A 19,675-nucleotide genomic window follows, 5' to 3' on the forward strand; every position below is an offset into this window, starting at 1 on the left:
CAGGTACATTACTGGAGAAAAATGATGCAATGGAACCACTGCGCTACTGATAGATGGGCATTGTTCAGTTAGGTTAGCACTGCCATTATTTATATTGATGGGAAAATTAAGTCTGAAAATTGCATTTATAAAAACACACAGATAGATAGTGATCATTGGAGGCCATATGATGCTTTCACTCATCTATTCTCTTATTATAAATGAGGTATTAGTGAAGCCATGCAAGTGGTGTTTTCTATTACGAACTTACTGAGTTTCCAAATGCATGCACCACATAGATAGCTACCATTGGTTTTAACTTTACTTTTCCCAGTAAGTGCCTTATCACATCCTCAGAATGTGACCAATTTACTACCAATGGATTACTTTGTACTTACTACAGCATTGTTGTACTGTAGGTAAATGCAACATCCAATTTGTACACAGGAAAGTCCCATAATGAATGAATAATCTGTTTGTGGTGGTGTTGGCTGAGGAAGTGATGTCGGCCAGGATCGTTCTCTCCTCTTCTTCAAATAGTGCCATAGGATTTTTAACATCCACCTGAGCAGGTAGATGGGGCTTTGGTTTAATGTCTCCTCCAAAAGGCAGCACCTCTGACAATGGAGAATTCCCGTAGTACTATATTGAAGCATCAGCCTGATATGTGCTCAAGTATGTCGTGGGGCTTTAACTCACAACTGTCTAACTCAGAGATGAGAGTGAGCCAATCTGACACTTTGCTCAATAATGAAACAAAGTAGACAAAACATTCTAAATTAGATCGCTTTAATACAAAATCGGTCGGTCATTGTGGGGGGGGGGGGGTGGTCGGGGGTCATCGGGGAGATTGGGAGTCATCGGGGTTGGTCATCAGGGGTCAGGAGTCATTGAGGGTGGGTCATCGGGGGGGGGGGGAGGGAGTCACCGGGGGGTCGGAGATCGTGGGGTGGGGTTAGGGTCGCTGCAGGAAAGCTTTTTGGGCCTGGGGAAGCACTCCTGCTCCTCCGGGCCCACAAACAGTGCGATAAAGGCACTTACCTGCTGTTTCGGGCCTTCTCGTCTCCTCTCGTATGGCGTGAAGTAGAAGGCCCAGGGAATCCCGGCCCCCAGGAGTTAAAAATAAAAAAGCTGTAAAAATGGAGGGCCGCAGCCTCCTTGAAAGCTTTCACTGACTGACCCGCCTCCTAAGAGCGGGGTTGGGTTTTATTTTTTACAATTTTTACCTTCGCACCCGCCCCTAAACCACCCATTCGTGGGGTTAAAATTTAGGCCTCAGTGTAAGACTCACTTTGGGATCCTGTTTCTCTCTGTTCTGGTTGTTTGCAATTGGCAATGGTGCTGCTTGCTTTTCCAAAAAAAGCTAACTCTCATCTTCATCTGGCCTGCTCCTATGCCTTAATTCCTTCCAATCTCAGCTCCCTGTCTCATTTCCAACTTTCCTTTGCTGCTATGTGTTGACTTCCTGGCTTGCTGTCTGTAAGTTTTGACCCACCTGTACTCAGCTTTCCCAGATGCATTTTTCAGCATTTGATTTTTCAGTATTTAGTGGTTACTTCCAACTACCTCTACTTTTACTGCTCCCTTGTGCGTTTCTCACTATTTCTGAACTCTACTGCTATGTTAACCATGTTTTGTGATGCAAACGTTTCCTGGGTTTTTCCTTCTTGTTCCAAATTTTCCTGTACATTTAAGCCAGCTGTTGATTTAGATTTGCAATAACTTTAAGGACTAGGAACAGGTTTATATGCTACAGCACTTAAGCATTGCGTAGGATTATCTAAAAACAGGCCCCCAAATTCCACATGGTGAGTTGCACCAAATTTACACCAGTACATCTGGAGTTGCATTTGCTGAAGTTCTACAGAGCTGAATCTGCCAGAATTTTGTGGATCAGCTCATTTGTATATGCATTTGAGGATCGCCAGTGCAAATCCCATGTAAAACAGGAGTAATGTGTTGGGGGTGCTTGAAAATTAGAATGCAGCTTTTATAAAGCCAACTCTGGCTTACGATTGCAGCAGCAGGCTGGGGAAGCATCAGGTAAGTGCTTGGATCACTGAGTGCACTGGATGGCTTTTGTCACACTTTTGAAGAATGTGTACCACTGGAGGATCAGGCACAGACAGCTCAAGAAGAGAGAAGGACAATGCAAGAAGGAATAAAAGAAGAGCTCACAATTTTACAGTATGTATAGCCATTTGCCATTACTTGCATACAGAAACCTAAAACCTCTTCCTCCACATTAACAGGGTGACACCAGGCGGAGAATTTTAACCCCAAGAACGGTTGTGTTGGGGGGCGGGTGGGAGGTCAAAATTACAGGTTTTTAAGTTGTGACCACACTTATCGTGGGCACATTTGGATGAATGCAATGGACGAGGTCGAGTTCCCAATTAGTGCCGGCGGACGGCTATTTAGCGTGGCACTTGACATCGTTAAGAGATGTTAAGCAGTGTTTTTTTAACTAATTGAGAATTAACTTTAAATTTAACGCCTCCAGGATGGCTTTCCCGGGGCTTGTGAATCTCGCCAAGTAAAAGGAAGCGATAAGGACCAGTTCATTTAGGTATGTGCCTTTATTGCACTGCTTATGGGCCAGGAGGAGCAGGAACATTTCCTACAGGCCCAACAAGCTTACCTGCAGTCATTGGTCCCCCACGATCGCCCCCCCCCCGATGTCCGAACCCATCATTGAGTTCACACCACCCCCTCTGTGATTGCCGAGTTCTCACCCGACCCCTTGTCCAGCCCCCGAGGGCACAGATTTCTCCCTGGCTGCTTTCCCGCCTGACAGGCAGCCAGCCTGTCAATCAGGCTGACTGCTGGGCACGAAACCTGGAAGTAAAATTTATTGCCTTCATTTGAGTTGCAATCGCAGATTCTGATGTGCTCACTTCACTTTCCAGGTTTCCCATGCGAAAATGTAACCACCTGCTCTCTTCCCGGATCCAGGTAAAAATTGTGCCCTAGATCTCTAATATCAGCTGTCCAATGCCTCCTGGGAAACAGTCCTCTATAGCTAGCCTTCACCTAATTCATTCAACCTTGTTGCAGGAGAAACTTGCGCACAATATCTGCAAAAGGCAGTGTGCCGGAGGGGCTTCCTCGACATCAATGGAACTCCAAAAAACAATAACCCAGCGAGCTGTTTCTGGACGCCCATTTTGGGCGATCATCTCGCTGCATCTACATTCATGAGGCCCGGCTGTTAAAATGGACCAGGCCTCTAGCAGCAAGTCCCGGGAGTTAAAATCCCTCCTTATATAAATGCAAGTTCTTTCTTTTAAGGAAATAAAAGTTATCTGCAGTTTACAAAGTCGTTTTTTTCAGACTGATCAGAAGGACTGGAAGCAGGTGCAGTGGCAACAGCTGCTGGACACCTGAGAGACAGACTCATTCGGCACATCTTCACAAATGAACACAGCACTGTTATTTGGAAGTCTCAGCCCATCATAGATCTGTCTCCTCTCACCAAGCTCTGAATGGTCCATGTAAAATCCTTGCTCCTCATAGCTCAGGATTAGGATGTCCTGGCTAACTATCACATTCGCTCATTATCTGTTCCCCAGTGTCATACCAAGCTGCAAGCAGTCCTTACATCAAATATTCCAGTGATTTATTTTAACTATTTACAAAACATAATTTGCTTCTGTCACCATGCACACCTTTTGTGACCACGCAAATTTTTCTACATGCCATCTGGACTGCTACAAAATATTATGAACCTCTTGAGATGGAGGTGGCCCTTCTGTCAGGGCTCCCAAGTCCTGCAATGGACACGGAACAGGTTGACTCTTTGTTATGGGCTCCGTGGCAGCCTGGTTCTGCAAATATGAAGACTTCTGCAGGGAGCTGATGGAGTGCTCCTCTATCCTGCAGCCATAAAGGGATACAGAGTCTGAGGCAAACACACCAGCTTCTCCATTGCTACTGAGAATGATCAGTGGGAGAATAGATTTGAAGGAATCAGAAAGATTTTTACATCCCTGGGAAAGAGCCTTTCATTCCTTTCAGATGCTGCCCTATAGACTTTGAAATGGCCTCTCTGGTTGATTCCCCCAAGACTCGCTGTCCTTTATTCAACGCACTCTATCATCAGCAGGTTTTTTGTAGATTTTTTCAAATGGTGTCAAATGCTGGATGTTGGCATGCCTCTCTCCAGTATCCTGGTGTTCTCAGGCATTTTGTGCTGCTTTCTGCTCCTGGAGGAATGCATTGCATTCATTAGCTGCTGCCATCTCAGGTAGTCGGGATTTGTGGGATAGAAAGTAGGAAGAGTAGATGTCAGGGAGCAAGTGTCTAAGTTGTGAGAGTTCAGTGTTCTAGCATATGAGACATTGAATATGAGCGCTGCCGAGCTACTTGAGGGATGCTTCTAACCCTGCCTGCCAACGGGTAGTTAGACTTGCCTATGAGACTTACCTGCTGATTTTCCACTCCGTTCCCACTGTCTTTTATTTTAACTAGCACTTCTGAACAGGTAGGAATGACACCCGCCTGGAGTCGATGGGATCCTTCTTTAAATATACAGATCTGGGTCTGATGATGTCATTGGGTCCCAATTGCTATTTTAAATTGTGGCTTGAGGGGGGAAGCCAGTGTGATCTTCCCGCCAGATAAAGATAACGGGAAGAGGATCCTGGACCAGAAGAACCAACACAGGCACGTGTTTTTTTTACTTTCCTTGTGGGGCTAGGAGGAGAAGGAGTGCTCCTTCAAGCCCCACGAGGAAAGTTCAGAACACCCCATTCCACGCTACCCCCCATTCCGAACGCAAGATATTCCTGAACTGCCTCCATGCTCGAAAACTTCCATCCTCGCTCCCTTAGTGACAATTTTAAATTAATGATGCTTCAATTCTGACTTACCAACCTGAGAGAATAGTCTTTCCCTATTTGTCCTATCAAAACCTTTCACAATTTTAAACACCTCTTAAATCTTGTCATTGCCTTCTCTGTTCCAGTTAAATAGTTCCAGTATCTCAAGTATCTCCTCATAACTATACTTTTGGAGTAGAGTAGGCTTACGCGTTCCACACCAGAAAAATTACTTGGAAAGGTTTGTTTCACAAACTTCACACAGTAGTCATCAGCACTGGTAATAAATAACTAATTAATTGATAGCATCTTTGTGTACCATTCCCAGTTACTTCACTCCAAGTTACTTCAATTTCAGCTTGCAACACTGTCACTTTTTATAGGCTTTGTTTCGTAAGACTTCTTTAGACAGTTAAAATTCTTACACACTTTCGGATTTCTCCATCTACATCTGTTGTATTTCTTTGTTGGCTTACTGTGCTTTTCTCGCAACACAAATCCCTTCTAAATGAGCTATTAAGCTTTGTCAGGGAGCAAAACTATCAACAGAAACTGCACTTGATCCTTTTGGGGGATAATTTTACCTTTAGGTGATGGTGTAAAACAGGCGGTATCGAATTGACTGTCCATTATAAACCTCACCCGATTTTCCATTTCCATTGACTTCATTTCATGCTGTGTGGGTGGAACTTTTTGGAAGCATTTCTAGCACACAATGGCTAACATTATGAGTAAGTTTAGTATTTTTTTGTGAATTATGTAATTTTAATGCATTTATTATGGTATGAAGCTCATAAAGCTCTTCCTGTCCTCAAAACTACTCACCACTCTAGAATAATTCTGGAGAGCAAAGGTAACCCCAGCTTTTTTTTCATCTGCAATCAATCATCTCCTTAAACCCCTCTTCCCAGCCCCTCCACCCTCACTTCTAACAAGTGCAAGGAACCAAGCCTCTGCTGCTTCCATCCTTCCCCTTGCCCACCAAGCCAAACCTAGACGCTGCCCCTCGCCCTAGCCCTAAACCTCCCTTTCTCTTTAATTTCTCTCCTATCTTTGCTCATGCCCTCTCCGAGTTCATCTCAATCATGAGATCCAACTCCTGCTCCCTTAGCTCCACTCCCACTAGACCACACAGCTTCCTTTTATGGCTCCATGCTAACTGACTTTGTAAATGGTTCACTCTCCTTAGACACTGTCAGACACTACCCCCTCCCTTTAAAACTACTGTTGTCACCCATCTCAACTAAAACACACCTCCAACCTTTCTGTCCTTGCAAACTACTGTCCTAAACCAAATCTCCCTTTCCTCTCCAAAAACCTCAAACCTGCTGTCACCTTCCAAATCTCTGCCCATTTCTCCTGCAATAACATGTTTGAATCTTTTCAATCAGATTTCTGCCCCTGCCAAGGAGTCGAAATGGTCCTAACAAAAGTCACAAATGACATTCTTTGTTTCTGTGACCAAGATGCATTATCTCTCCTTATTTTTCTTGTCCTCTATGCAACCTTTGACATGGTCAACTACACCATGTTGTTCCAACACCTCTCCTCCATTATTCAGCTCAGTGGATCCGCCCTTGCTTGGTTCCACTCTTAACCAACCAATTGTAGTCAAAATATTTCGCGCAGTGGTGTTTCTTCCAGCCCTTGCACCATTACCTCCAGAGCTGCACAAGGATCTACCCATTGCCTCGCCTCTTCTGCGCCTACATGCTGCCCCTGGGTGAAATGGGATCAGATTCCATATGTATGCTGATGACATCCAGCTCTATCTCTCCACCACCTCATGACCCCTCCACAGCCTCTGTGCTGTCAGACTGCTTCCAACCTCATATCTTCTCTATCAGAAAGACTGCCTGCTTTCACCTCTAACCATCTGCTGCTGAATCCTTTATCCATGCCTTTGTCAACTCCAGACTCAACTATTTCAATGCTCTCCTGGTTGGCCTCACATCCTCCATAAACTTCAGCTCATCCAAAACTCCGCTGCCCGTATCCTATCTTATATCAAGTCTTACACATCCATCATCCCTGCTCCCACTGACCTACGGTTGGCTCCTGGGGCCCGATTTTAGCACCCGCTACCGGGTGCGTTCTCGGCGGGGGGGCCCCGAAAATCCCGAAATCCAGGTGCGGGACCGGATCGCGCCTCGATCCCGCCCACTTCCGGGTTCCCCGATGACGCGCCGGCGTGCACGCGCAGCCCCCGCTGGTGGGAATCCCGCAGGCAATTAAAGCCATCGGGATGCCACTTGAGAGTATTTACTTTGCTTGTTCAGGTCATTAACTGACCTGATTAAGGGACTGTGTGTGATTTTGGATAAACTGGGAGTGTTTCCCCCAGTTTCACACACTGGGGGAAACACTCCCAGTTGAAACGGACGTGTTGCAGCTGTCAGCCTGTGGCAGCTGCAAAGGTCCATTTGACAGGTGTGGGGGGGAGACCCTCAGCCATTGCAGGAGGCCGCTCTGTCACTTGGGACAAAGTTTGGCCTCCACCACCCTCCTCCTGATGGTCGAAGTCACCAACCTGCACACTTACCCCGGGGTCCGGAGACATGTACCTACCTTGCGGACCCCCTCAGATGTACATCTTTCGGATGGGGGCCGCCGTAGCTGCAGTCATGACCTCCTCGGAGGGCGAACAGCATCACCAGCCTCGCCATCCACACCGTCCACCTCTGACACGTGGAGCTCCACAACAGAGTGCTGTGACACATCCACCTGTACAGCAGGAGGGAGGGCGACCGCAGAGAGAGATGCTTCGCAGAGGGCACTACCCTCGCCACACGTTCCACAGACCGAGGATCAGCCTCCTGGACCTCTCTGAGCAGCAGTGCACACGGAGGCTCAGAGTCACTCGACATGTAGCCGTGGACATCTGCAGCCTCTTTCATGCTGAGCTGCTCCTGGCTGGCCCGTGCACCATCTTCCTAACTGTCGCTGTCAAAGTCACCACTGCCCTCCTGAACTTCTGCCCCACAGCCTTCCAGGCTGCAACCGGGGACATCCCCGATGTCTCCCAGTCGTCTGCGCAGAAGAGCCCTGCAAATACACCTACACCCACTCTGCAGTGACACACTGGGTGGCATCAGTGGTGGGTCCTCGTAGGGATACCCAGGAGCGGGCATTATTGCACAAACCGGACAGGATTCGCGAAGACATGGCAGTAGTGGTGCCAATATAATGTGTGATGTGAGTTGTTCTTTAATTCAATAGAAATAAGAACCATGACAAACCCTCAAACACCCTTGTGCATCCCCTTCATGCTCACGACACGTTTGCCTTACGCTGCCTACTGCACATATGTGATGCATGCCCTGTGGCTGCAGCACAGGTGGTGGCAGGTTGAGTGAGGCTGGCCGTGAGAGAGATGCACGAGAGGGTGAGTATGGGATAGAGCCATGATATTGTATGAGGATTGGGTTGCATGGTAGTGGCAGGGTGAGTACTCGCGAGGTGAGTAGGTGCAGGTAAGATGCGGATGAGGTTTGAGTGGGTATGAGGGGTGATGTGTCAGAGTAGTGTTGGCAGTGCTGAAGGAGATGTGGGGTGGGGGCAGTGTTGTGGCAGACGGAGTGTAGGGGAAAGACTACGTGTTCTCACTGTGGCTGACCTACTGAGGTCATTGGAGCGCCTCCTGCACTGTATGCAGGTGGGCGATATGTTGGTGTCGCTGGTGACCTCCTCTGCCACCTCGAGCCAGGCCTTCTTGGTGGCAGAGGCAGCCCGCTTCCTCCCGCCCGCCGGGTGGAAGATCTGTGTCCTCCCCCTCCTCCTCACCCCATCTAATGATACCTGGGGTGAGGCATCATTAAACTGGGAGCAGCCTTCCCCTTGGGCTGTTCCGTGCTGTAATTTTTGCTGTTTGTGGCAGCATCTGTCAGTGGAGGACTGCCCCTTTAAATAGAGCGCCTCCAGCTGACAGATCTTACTGCGCATGCGCAGCCCGCCCGACGCGCAGATCAGCAGCGGGGAACCCGGAGGAGCAGGTAAGTGGATCCAATTAGTGTGTTGCCTGCTACGATCGCGCGGGCAACCCACTAATTTCACCGGGCGCGTTTTCAATGCGCCCGCTGGCCCACCCGCCGAAAACCCGCACCCCTGGTAAAATCGGGCCCCTGGTCTCCCAATGCCTCCAATTTAAAATTCTCATTCTCATGATTCAACCTCTTCATGACCTTTCCCCTCCCCATCTCTATAAACTTCTCAGCTGTATGACCACCCTCTCTGAACTGTTTGTTTGTCTGACTCTGGCCTTTTCCACATTTCCCTCCATTGGCCTCACTATTGGCTTCACCGCATAGGCCTCATACTCTAGAATTCCCTCCCTAAACCTCTTCACCTCCCTCTGCTCCTTTAACATCCTCCTTGAAACCCACCTCTTTGGTCACCCGTCCTAATTTAATTTTCTGATTTCACCTCTGTGAAATGCTTTGGGACATTTTTCCATGTTAAAGGTGCTATATAAATGTAAGTTATTGTTGTAAATTACATTTTAATATGTTTGTACTTGTATGTGTGAGGAAAGACCTGGTTCCCTCAAAGAATTTGACCAACGGTGCTGAAACAATTTAATTGGTTGGTTTTCTGGTGGTTGCTGGTTGTTGATTGGGAGCCTTGCCTATCTGTTCAGTGAATGGAATTGTTTTTTGGTTGGTTTGCATTTGAATTAATCAATATGATTAGCTTAATAGATCGTGGTTATTTGAACCAATCAATATGGTTAGCTTAACAGATTGTGGTTATTTGAACCAATCTGAATAAGAATAAAACCCGACGGACCACCCAGCATCGGACCACTAGGCACCGGACATGACAAAGGCAAACCAAGCCCAGTTGAACCTGCAAAGTCCTCCTCACTAACATCTGGGGACTTGTGTCAAAATTGAGAGAGCTGTCCCACAGACGAGTCAAGCAACAGCCTGACATAGCCATACTCACAGAATCATACCTTTCAGCCAACATCCCAGATTCTTCTATCACCATCCCTGGGTAAGCCCTGTCCCACCGGCAGGACAGACCCACCAGAGGTGGCAGTACAGTGATATACAGTCAGGAGGGAGTGGCCTTGGTAGTCCTCAATATTGACTCCGGACCACATGAAATCTCATGGCATCAGGTCAAACATGGGCAAGGAAACCTTGTGCTGATTATCACCTACCGCCATCCCTCAGCTGATGAATCAGTCCTCCTCCATGTTGAGCACCACTTGGAGGAAGCACTGAGGATAGCAAGGGCACAGAATGTACTCTAGGTAGGGGACATCAATGTCCATCACCAAGAGTGGCTCGGTAGCGCCACTACTGACTGAACTGGCCGAGTCCCGAAGGATATAGCTGCCAGACTGAGCCTGCGGCAGGTGGTGAGCGAACCAACACGATGGAAAAACCGACTTGACCTCATCCTCACCAGTCTACCTGTCGTAGATGCATCTGTCCATGATAGTATTGGTAGGAGTGACCACCGCAGAGTCCTCGTGGAGTCGAAGTCCCATCTTCGCTCTGAGGACACCATCCAATGTGTTGTGTGGCACTATCACCGTGCTAAATGGAATAGATTCAGAACAGATCTGGCGGCTCAAAACTGGGCATCCACGAGGCACTGTGGGCCATCAGCAGCAGCAGAATTGTATTCCAGCACAATCTGTAACCTCACGGCCCGGCATATTTCTCACTCTACCATTACCAACAAGCCAGGGGATCAACCCCGGTTCAATGAGGAGTGTAGAAGAGCTTGCCAGGAGCAGCACCAGGTGTACCTAAAAATGAGGTGCCAACCTGGTGAAGCTACAACACAGGACTACATGCATGCTAAACAGTGGAAGCAGCATTTATAGACAGAGCTAAGCGATTCCACAACCAATGGATCAGATCAAAGCACTGCAGACCTGCCACATCCAGTCATGAATGGTGGTGGACAATTAAACAACTAACGGGAGGAGGAGGCTCTGTAAACATCCCCATCCTCAATGATGGTGGAGTCCAGCACATGAGTGCAAAAGACAAGGCTGAAGCGTTTGCAACCATCTTCAGCCCGAAGTGCTGAGTGGATGATCCATCTTGGCCTCCTCCCGATATCCCCACCATCACAGAAGCCAGTCTTCAGCCAATTCAATTCACTCCACATGATATCAAGAAATGATTGAGTGCACTGGATATAGCAAAGGCTATGTGCCCCGACAACATCCCGGCTGTAGTACTGAAGACTTGTGCTCCAGAAGTAGCCACGTCTCTAGCCAAACTGTTCCAGTACAGCTGCAACACTGGCATCTACCCGACAATGTGGAAAATTGCCCAGGTATGTCCTGTCCACAAAAAGCAGGACAAATCCAATCCTGCCAATTACTGCCCCATCAGTCTACTCTCAGTCATCAGCAAAGTGATGGAAGGTGTTTGTCAACAGTGCTATCAAGCGGCACTTACTCACCAATAACCTGCTCACCGATGCTCAGCTTGGGTTCCACCAGGATCACTCGGCTCCAAACCTTATTATACCTTGGTCCAAGCATGGACAAAAGAGCTGAATTCCAGAGGTGAGATGAGAGTGACTGCCCTTGACTTCAAGGCAGCATTCGACCGAGTGTGGCACCAAGGAGCTCTAGTAAAATTGAAGTCAATGGGAATCAGGGGGAAAACTCTCCAGTGGCTGGAGTCATACCTAGCACAAAGGAAGATATTAGTGGTTATTGGAGGTCAATCATCTCAGCCCCAGGACATTGCTGCAGGAGTTCCTCAGGGCAGTGTCCTAGGCCCAACCATCTTCAGCTGCTTCATCAATGACCTTCCCTCCATCATAAGGTCAGAAATGGGGATGTTCGCTGATGATTGCGCAGTGTTCAGTTCCATTCGCAACCCCTCAGATAATGAAGCAGTCCGTGCCCACATGCAGCAAGACCTGGACAACATCCAGGCTTGGGCTGATAAGCGGCAAGTAACATTTGCACCAGACAAATGCCAGGCAATGACCATCTCCAACAAGAGAGAGTCTAACCACCTCCCCTTGACATTGAACAGCATAACCATCGCCGAATCCCCCACCATCAACATCCTGGAGGTCACCATTGACCAGAAACTTAACTGGACTAGCCACATAAATACTGTGGCTACAAGAGCAGGTCAGAGGCTGGGTATTCTGCGGCAAGTGACTCACCTCCTGACTCGCCAAAGCCTTTCCACCATCTACGAGGCACAAGCCAGGAGTGTGATGGAATACTCTCCACTTGCCTGGATGAGTGCAGCTCCAACAACACTCAAGAAGCTCGACACCATCTAGGACAAAACAGCTCGCTTGATTGACACCCCATCCACCACCCTAAACATTCACTCTCTTCACCACCGGCGCACTGTGGCTGCAGTGTGTACCATCCACAGGATGCACTGCAGCAACTCACCAAGGCTTCTTCGACATCACCTCCCAAACCCGCAACCTCTACCACCTAGAAGGACAAGGGCAGCAGGCACATGGGAACAACACCACCTGCACGTTCTCCTCCAAGTCACACACCATCCCGACTTGAAAATATATCGCCGTTCCTTCATCGTCGCTGGATCGAAATCCTGGGACTCCCTTCTTAACAGCACAGTGGGAGAACCTTCACCACACGGACTGCAGCGGTTCAAGAAGGCAGCTTATCACCACCTTCTCAAGGGCAATTAGGGATGGGCAATAAATGCTGGCCTTGCCAGCGACGCCCACATCCCATGAACGAATTTAAAAAAATCAATATGGTTAGCTTAATAGATCGTGGTTATTTGAACCAACCAATATGGTTAGCTTAATAGTTTGTGGTTATTTGAACCAATCAAGATTTTTTGCACCACAGACTGTAATGTTTTTTGTGGTGTGTGATACAATGGATGCATGCTAGATGAAAGGTAGATGTGGAATTGAGGAATTTAGAATAAAATAGGATACAATAAAATTAAACTAAAGTAATAGCATCGCTAAAAAATATTTAATTTTTGCATTTTACTTCTTGAAAAGCCTCTTATAATTTGTGCCAACCATATAGAAAGAATGTTAATTATTATTTAGGTGGGCATATCAGATTGTATTTGAAATAGCATCGCTAAGCATTAATTATTTTATGTCGAGGTATAACCACAATTTTCAGAATTTGCATTTGATTAGTAAAAACATTGAACAACCAGTGCACGCTTACTATTATATTTGTTTTAGAAGTATTTTGGGGTTTGTGATGAAGACATAATGTGAAAATTAGGCATTGAAACTTTATTACAGTAAATAAATTAATTTGTTGCAAAGTATGTTGTTGCACTGGGCCTGGCTAAAGGTTAATATGAGAAGCATAGGCAAGCTGGATTGGCTTAGGGGAGGAGATTTGTGAGGGAGTCACAGAACACTGGAGAGGCACCAGTGGATTGAAAATTGGCTAATGTGCACTAAAGCAAATGCAGACAACTACAAACTTATCAATCATAGTTCATTGCCATGTAAAGCAGTTTGAATCAGTTGTCGGAGATAAATTTGAGGATCATTTGTCCAATAATAAGTTTGTAAAAGGCGAACAACACGAACTCAGAATGGGAAGATCCTGCTTGACTGAACTCCTTCACTTTTTGAGAAACAACAGCAACAACAACAACTTGCATTTATATAGTGCCTTTAACGTTGTAAAACATCCCAAGGTGCTTCACAGGAGCGTTATCAAACAAAATTTCAGACTGAGCTAAATAGGGAAGTATTAGGACAAATGACCAAAAGCTTGGCCAAAGAGGTAGGTTTTAAGGAGCATCTTAAAGGAGGAGAGAGAGGTGGAAAGGTTTAGGGAGGGAATTCCAGAGCTTAGGGCCTAGATAGCTGAAGGCACGGCTGCCAATGATGGAGCAATTAAAATCGGAGATGTGCAAGAGGCAAGAATTGGAGGAGCGCAGAGATCTCGGCGGGTTGTGGGGCTGGAGGAGGTTCCAGAGATAGGGAGGGGCGAGGTCGTGGAGGGATTTGAAAACAAGGATGAGAATTTTAAAATTGAGGCATTGCCGAACCTGAAGCCAATGTAGGTCAGCGAGCACAGAGGTGATGGGTGAACAGGACTTGGTGCGAGTTAGGATACGGACAGCAGAGTTTTGGATGAGCTCAACTTTATGGAGGGTAGAAGATTGAAGGCCAGGCAGGAGACCACTGGAATAGTCCACTCTGGAGGTAACAAAGGCTTGGATGAGGGTTTCATCAGCAGAGGAGCTGAGGCAGGGGTGGAGACAGGCGATGTTACGGAGGTGGAATTAGGCAGTCTTGGCGATGGAGCGTGGATATGGTCAGAACCTCATCTCAGGGCCAACTCGGACCCCAAGGTTGCGAATGGACTGGTTCAGCTTCAGACAGTGGCCAGGGAAAGGGATGGAGTCGGTGGCTCGGGAATGGAGTTTGCAGTGGGGAGCAAAGACAATGGCTTTGGTCTTTCCAATATTTAGTTGGAGGAAATTTTTGCTCATCCAATACTGGATGTCGAACAAGCAATGTGACAAATGAGAGACAGTGGAGCGGTCAAGGGAGGTGGTTGTGAGGTAGAGCTGGATGTCGTCAGCGTATGTGTGGAATCAGACGTGTTTTCAGATGATGTCACCGAGCTGTGAATGAGGGCCAAAAATTCTGCAATTATTTAAGAAATAGGTTGGAAATTGTGGGATCTATCTGGACGGACGAACTAAGATCAGCCGAATGGCCTTTCTCGTCCGTGACCTTATAACTATAAGTGATTAGAATCATAGAAGTTTACAACATTAAATAAATTGAATGGGTTCCAAAAGAGTAAACATTGTTTGAGGTTTGTGGAAGAAATGGGCTTGATGGCAAAATAGCCATATGTTGTTCCATGCTTTCTTATGTTCTTATGTTATGCCTGCAGTACAGTTTTGTGTTAAAAACAATACCTGAATTATACATATATGTATGAAACCTGTGTTAAACTGTCATATCTTTGATACTGTGACAACTCTTGAAATCATGCTTGGTTTTCAATTACTTTGCTACATTAGATTTGATTTGAAAACACTAAAGTCAAAGATTCAGCCTTATCTGTTAAACTTTTCTTAACCTAACAACTACTGTCAAAATTTGTATTTTAATGTAAAATTACCCTCCAAGATTGTGCAGAGATTATCCCATATGACTGTGCGTGTGTATGTCAGTAGGTGTGTGTGAATTTTAATAGCAAACATTTTGTTGTCCTTTTCAGAAACTGTCTGCCCTACAAGAATACCTGTGGCATCTCGAGATGAAAAAGGTTTTGATATCCTTGTTGGATTAGATATTAGGAAAAAAGCCAGTAAAATTGAAGGCTCTTACCATGGAAAAAAAGCTTATAGGGTTACATCGCAGAGTGATTTAACAGATAAGACCAGGTATTCGTTTACAGGATCTACTTTTTAGAAAATCATTTCCTTTTATCTTTTCATTGAAGCATTGCCTAAGATATTTTGTGGAGTATTCTGTAATGCAAAAACCAAGAATTTTCATTGCAGGGATATTTTTCCTGATGGTCTTCCTCCTTCCTATGTCTTTGTGTCCACATTACGATTCAAGAGACCTGTAACTAAGGAAAAATGGGATTTGTGGAGAATCCTAGCTCTAGATGGCACAGCTCAAGCAGCGGTTACACTGAATGGTGAAGATAACACAGTCATTTTTCATACAACACATATGATGAATGATACGCAGTCTGTGACCTTCACTTCTGCTCTTATACAGGTAGAAAATACCATTAATGCTGTTTAACCTATTCTGTCCTATTCATAGTCTCTTTACTAGGGACATACTTGTGCATCATTTCGTATAGATATATAGAACTATCATTTATTTTCATTACCAATTCCATCTGTAGGCTTATTTTTTAATTTTATCATTGTCTTATAGTTTTGGAGTTACAGAGAACAATTAGAAATCATCTTGTTTGTGGATTTCCATCAACAGTAAAAATTACAAAGTACAATTAGAAAAATAAACTTAACCAGTGTATTACATAATGACTGGATTTCTACGATACTCCTGTTTTCAGTGGTGAGTTGCAATTTTCCAGGACAGTTTCCACACCCTCAAGTCTTCCTCAGCCTTTAAACTGGGTTTTGCAACATGAACCATAGGCATTTACAGCACAGAAGGAGGTCATTCCACCCATTTTGTCTGTGTTGGCCTTTAATTGTCTTTCCATTAAGTATATATTCCCATTCCTTGCTTTTCCTCCTAAAATATATTACTTTATATTACTTAACAATTATCCACATTAAATTGCATCTGCCACTTGTCTGCCCATTCTTATAACTTGCCTGTGTTGTCCTGAAGTCTTTTACAGTCCTATTTGTTTGCCAACTCCCCCCCTTCTTTTGTGTCATCAGTAAATTTAGAGATTGTATACTTTTATCTTTATATAACTGAAAACAAAAGTGAACCCAGCACTTCCAACCCTTCTCCAATCCAAGTAGCACCCATTTATCCTAATTCTTTGTTTCCTGTCCATTAACAAAGTTTCTATTCATGCTGCTACATTTCGTCTTATTCCATAGGCCTGAATTTTTCCAAGAAGCCTCTTGTGAGACATCTAATCATCACCTTGTGATATTCATATACACTACATGCACTGTATTTCCTTCATCTATTTCATTGGTCACTTCTTCAAAAAACTCTATGGGTATGATTTTGGCTCCGAGCCGGGAAGGCCAAATTGTGGATGGGAAACCTGGAAGTACGGGTTTCCTGGATGACCGTACGATTTTGACGTAAGGACATCTTTTATTTTTTTTGTCGGTTTGCCATCCGACTGACCTGCCAGATTGACAGGCTGGTCTCAGTCGGACAGGAGACCAGCCAGGGAGAGGACGTGTTCAAGTAAGTCTTCAGGTAAGTCTTTGTTTGTATGGAGGGGGGGGGGGCATGGGTGGACATGGGTTGGCACGGGGGGGCATAGGTTGGCACGGGGTCACAGGGGGAGTCAGTCATGGGGAAGGGATTGGGGGTCAGTCACGGTGGGGGTGGTGTCGGGATCAGGGGTCATCGTGGGGGTCCGCGATCATTGGGGGAAATCGGGGTCGGGGGTCTGCGATCGTTGGGAAGGGTGCAGAGATCGGCGGGCAGGGGTCCGCAATCATTGTGGGGAGGGGTCGAGGTTGGGGGTCCGCGATCGTTGGTGGGGGGGCTGAGATCGGGGGCGGGGGTCCATAATCGTTGAGGGGGGGGTCGCTGCAGGTAGGCTTGTTGGGCTTGCAGGAAGCGTGGCGTGAGAGAGAAGGCCCAGGTAATCCCACCACCCTGAGGTTGAAATCGGAATCTGTGCAAAAATGGAGGCCCGCAGCCTCCTTGAAAGATTTTAAGGCCCAACCCGCCTCCTGGGAGCGGGTTGGTTGCCCGCCCCTCGTCCCGCCCCGGTGAAAATCGGAAATGGGCGGGTTGGAGACGGGTTGGAGGCAGGTTGGGGGCGGGTCTGAAATGGTTGCAATTTTGAATGCCCTCCCCGCCCCCAACCCACACGTTTTCACTTTTAAAATCGTGCCCTATATTTCCACTGTCATTTGTAAAAACTAGTGCAAAATATTTCGTATCTCTGCCATACCTTGCCTCATTTTTGTTAGGCAAAGGTATTAAGGATTACGAGCCAAGGCGTGTAGATGGAGTCAAGATACAGATCAGCCATGATCTAATTGAATGGCAGAACTGGCTCGAGGGGCTGAATGGCCTACTCCTGTTGCTATGTTACCTTCATCCTCCACAATTATACTTTCTCCTTCCTCCCAGAGTAGTCCTATCCTCTCCTTAACTATTACTTAGCTTTTTATATGCTTATTTCCTTTTATATTATTTTTTAGTCTTTATCCATATTCCTTTTTAACCCTTATAATCTTCTCTTTCACTTCCCTACTACACTTGTAAGTTCGTCATGATCATCTTTAATATTGTAAGCCCTAACTTTATCATATGCTTTCTTGTAAGTTTTAAATAGCTGGTTAAATTTAAGAAAAAAATACTGCCTAAGGAAAGTGAATGTTTTTTAGCTCACTAAAAGGGTCATAGAATCATAGAAATTTACAGCACAGAAGGAGGTCTGTGCTGGCCGAAAAAGAGCTACCCAGCCTAATCCCACTTTCCAGCTCTTGCTCCGTAGCCTTGTAGGTTACGGCACTTCAAGTGCATATCCAAGTACTTTTTGAATGCGGTGAGGGTTTCTGCTTCTACCACCCTTTCAGGCAATGAGTTCCAGACCTCCACCACCCTTTGGGTGAAAACATTTCTCTTCAACCCTCCCCTCTAATCCTTCTACCAATTACTTTAAATCTATGCCCCCTGGTTATTGACCTCTCTGCCAAGGGAAACAGTTCCTTCCTATCTAGGCCCCTCATAATTTTATACACCTCAATTAAATCTCCCCTAAGCCTCCTCTGTTCCAAAGAAAACAACCCCAGCCTATCCAAACTTTCCTCATAGCTAAAATTCTCCAGTCCTGGCAACATCCTCGTAAATCTCCTCTGTACCCTCTCTAATGCAATCACATCTTTCCTGTAATGTGGTGACCAGAACTGAGTCATTCTGGCATGGTTTATTATTTTTCTCTCATTTATGAGGAAGGACTGAATTTTAAGTGAGTTTTGCTACAGCTGTTACACTGTATATTCGCTTACTGATTCATATCCGGCCTCATTTTACTAAAGTGTTAATCAGTCTTCCTTTAGGCAGTTCAAAAGCCGGAGGGTCTCATTGTTACACCCCTGGCCTACACTATTGTACATCTGGATATTGCGTAGTGAAATTAAACTCCTAATTGTTAGAGACACTTCCAGGAGAGATTAATGATGCTAAACTGGGAGAATATCTAAGGTAGTTCTGAAATTTATAACAAGCACCTTCATAAATTATCATTGCCTTTGTGTTGGGTTTGAATTTGAAAATGTCTTAACTTCTTTGCTGCTTTGTTCTAGGTACAAATCGAATGTCACAAAGTGTTTTTAAAAAAAAGCAGTATTTTTAAAAGACTTCGAAGAAAGTTGTACTTTCCTAAGAATGCAAAGAAATGCCTCAAACTGGTCATAATGGTTAAAGTGTTGCAGCAAATGTAAAACACAGCAGAAGGTTTATGTCTGAGGAACCTTCCCTATGGCAAATATAAGGATAAATTATGGGAAGTTAATCTAACATTTCAGAAGGATAGATACTCAAACAGATCATAAAATTTATATATATATATATATATATCCCATGTATCAATATAAGAGTGAATTTTCAGGCCTCCTGCCCGGAAGAAACAGGGTTGTAGGGCCTTGAAAATGACCTACTGCCCTGTTGTCGCCATGACTGTGGCCACGGCAATATTTTCTCAGGCTTACCGCAAAAGCCCCTAAGTCAGGCGATAGACGTGTTTAAAATTCTAATCGGGTCCTATGATGTACATAGGACCCTGATTGTCATTTTTGGACTGACAGTAACAACATCTTGCATTTAGATAGCGCCTTTAACCTAGGAAAACGTCCCAAGGTGCTTCATAAGAGTATAATCAGACAGAATTTGACACGGACCCACATAAGGAGGTGTTTGGACAGGTGTCAAAGAGTAGTTTGAAAGAGCACCTTAAAGGAGGAGAGAGATAGAGAGGTGGAGAAGTTTAGGGAGGGAATTCCAGAGCTTAGGGCCTAGGCAGCTGAAGGCCCGGGTTGTAGGGCTGGAGGAGGTTACAGAGATAGGGAGGGGCAAAGGCATGGGGGGATTTGAAAACAAGGATGAGAATTTTAAAATTGAGGCGTTGTCGGACTGGGAGTCAATGTAGGTCAGCGAGCACAGGGGTAATCGGTAAACAGTTCTTGGTGTGAATTAGGATTCGGACAGCAGAGTTTTGGATGAGCTCAAATTTACGGAGTGTGCAAGGTGGGAGGCTG

General features: G+C 45.7%; 1 protein-coding gene across 1 annotated transcript in view; it reads left to right on the forward strand.

Annotated features, from left to right (window-relative positions):
- col21a1 (collagen, type XXI, alpha 1) overlaps positions 1-19,675 on the forward strand; it is a 315,698-nt gene that overhangs the window by 40,112 nt on the left and 255,911 nt on the right. Inside the window, exons 4-5 of the mRNA XM_067985251.1 lie at positions 14,998-15,163; positions 15,284-15,509. Coding sequence (XP_067841352.1) covers positions 14,998-15,163; positions 15,284-15,509 — 392 coding nt within the window. The remainder of the gene's footprint in view (positions 1-14,997; positions 15,164-15,283; positions 15,510-19,675) is intronic.

The sequence above is a fragment of the Heptranchias perlo genome, chromosome 5, assembly GCF_035084215.1.
Source record: "Heptranchias perlo isolate sHepPer1 chromosome 5, sHepPer1.hap1, whole genome shotgun sequence".
Taxonomy (NCBI): Eukaryota; Metazoa; Chordata; class Chondrichthyes; order Hexanchiformes; family Hexanchidae; genus Heptranchias; species Heptranchias perlo.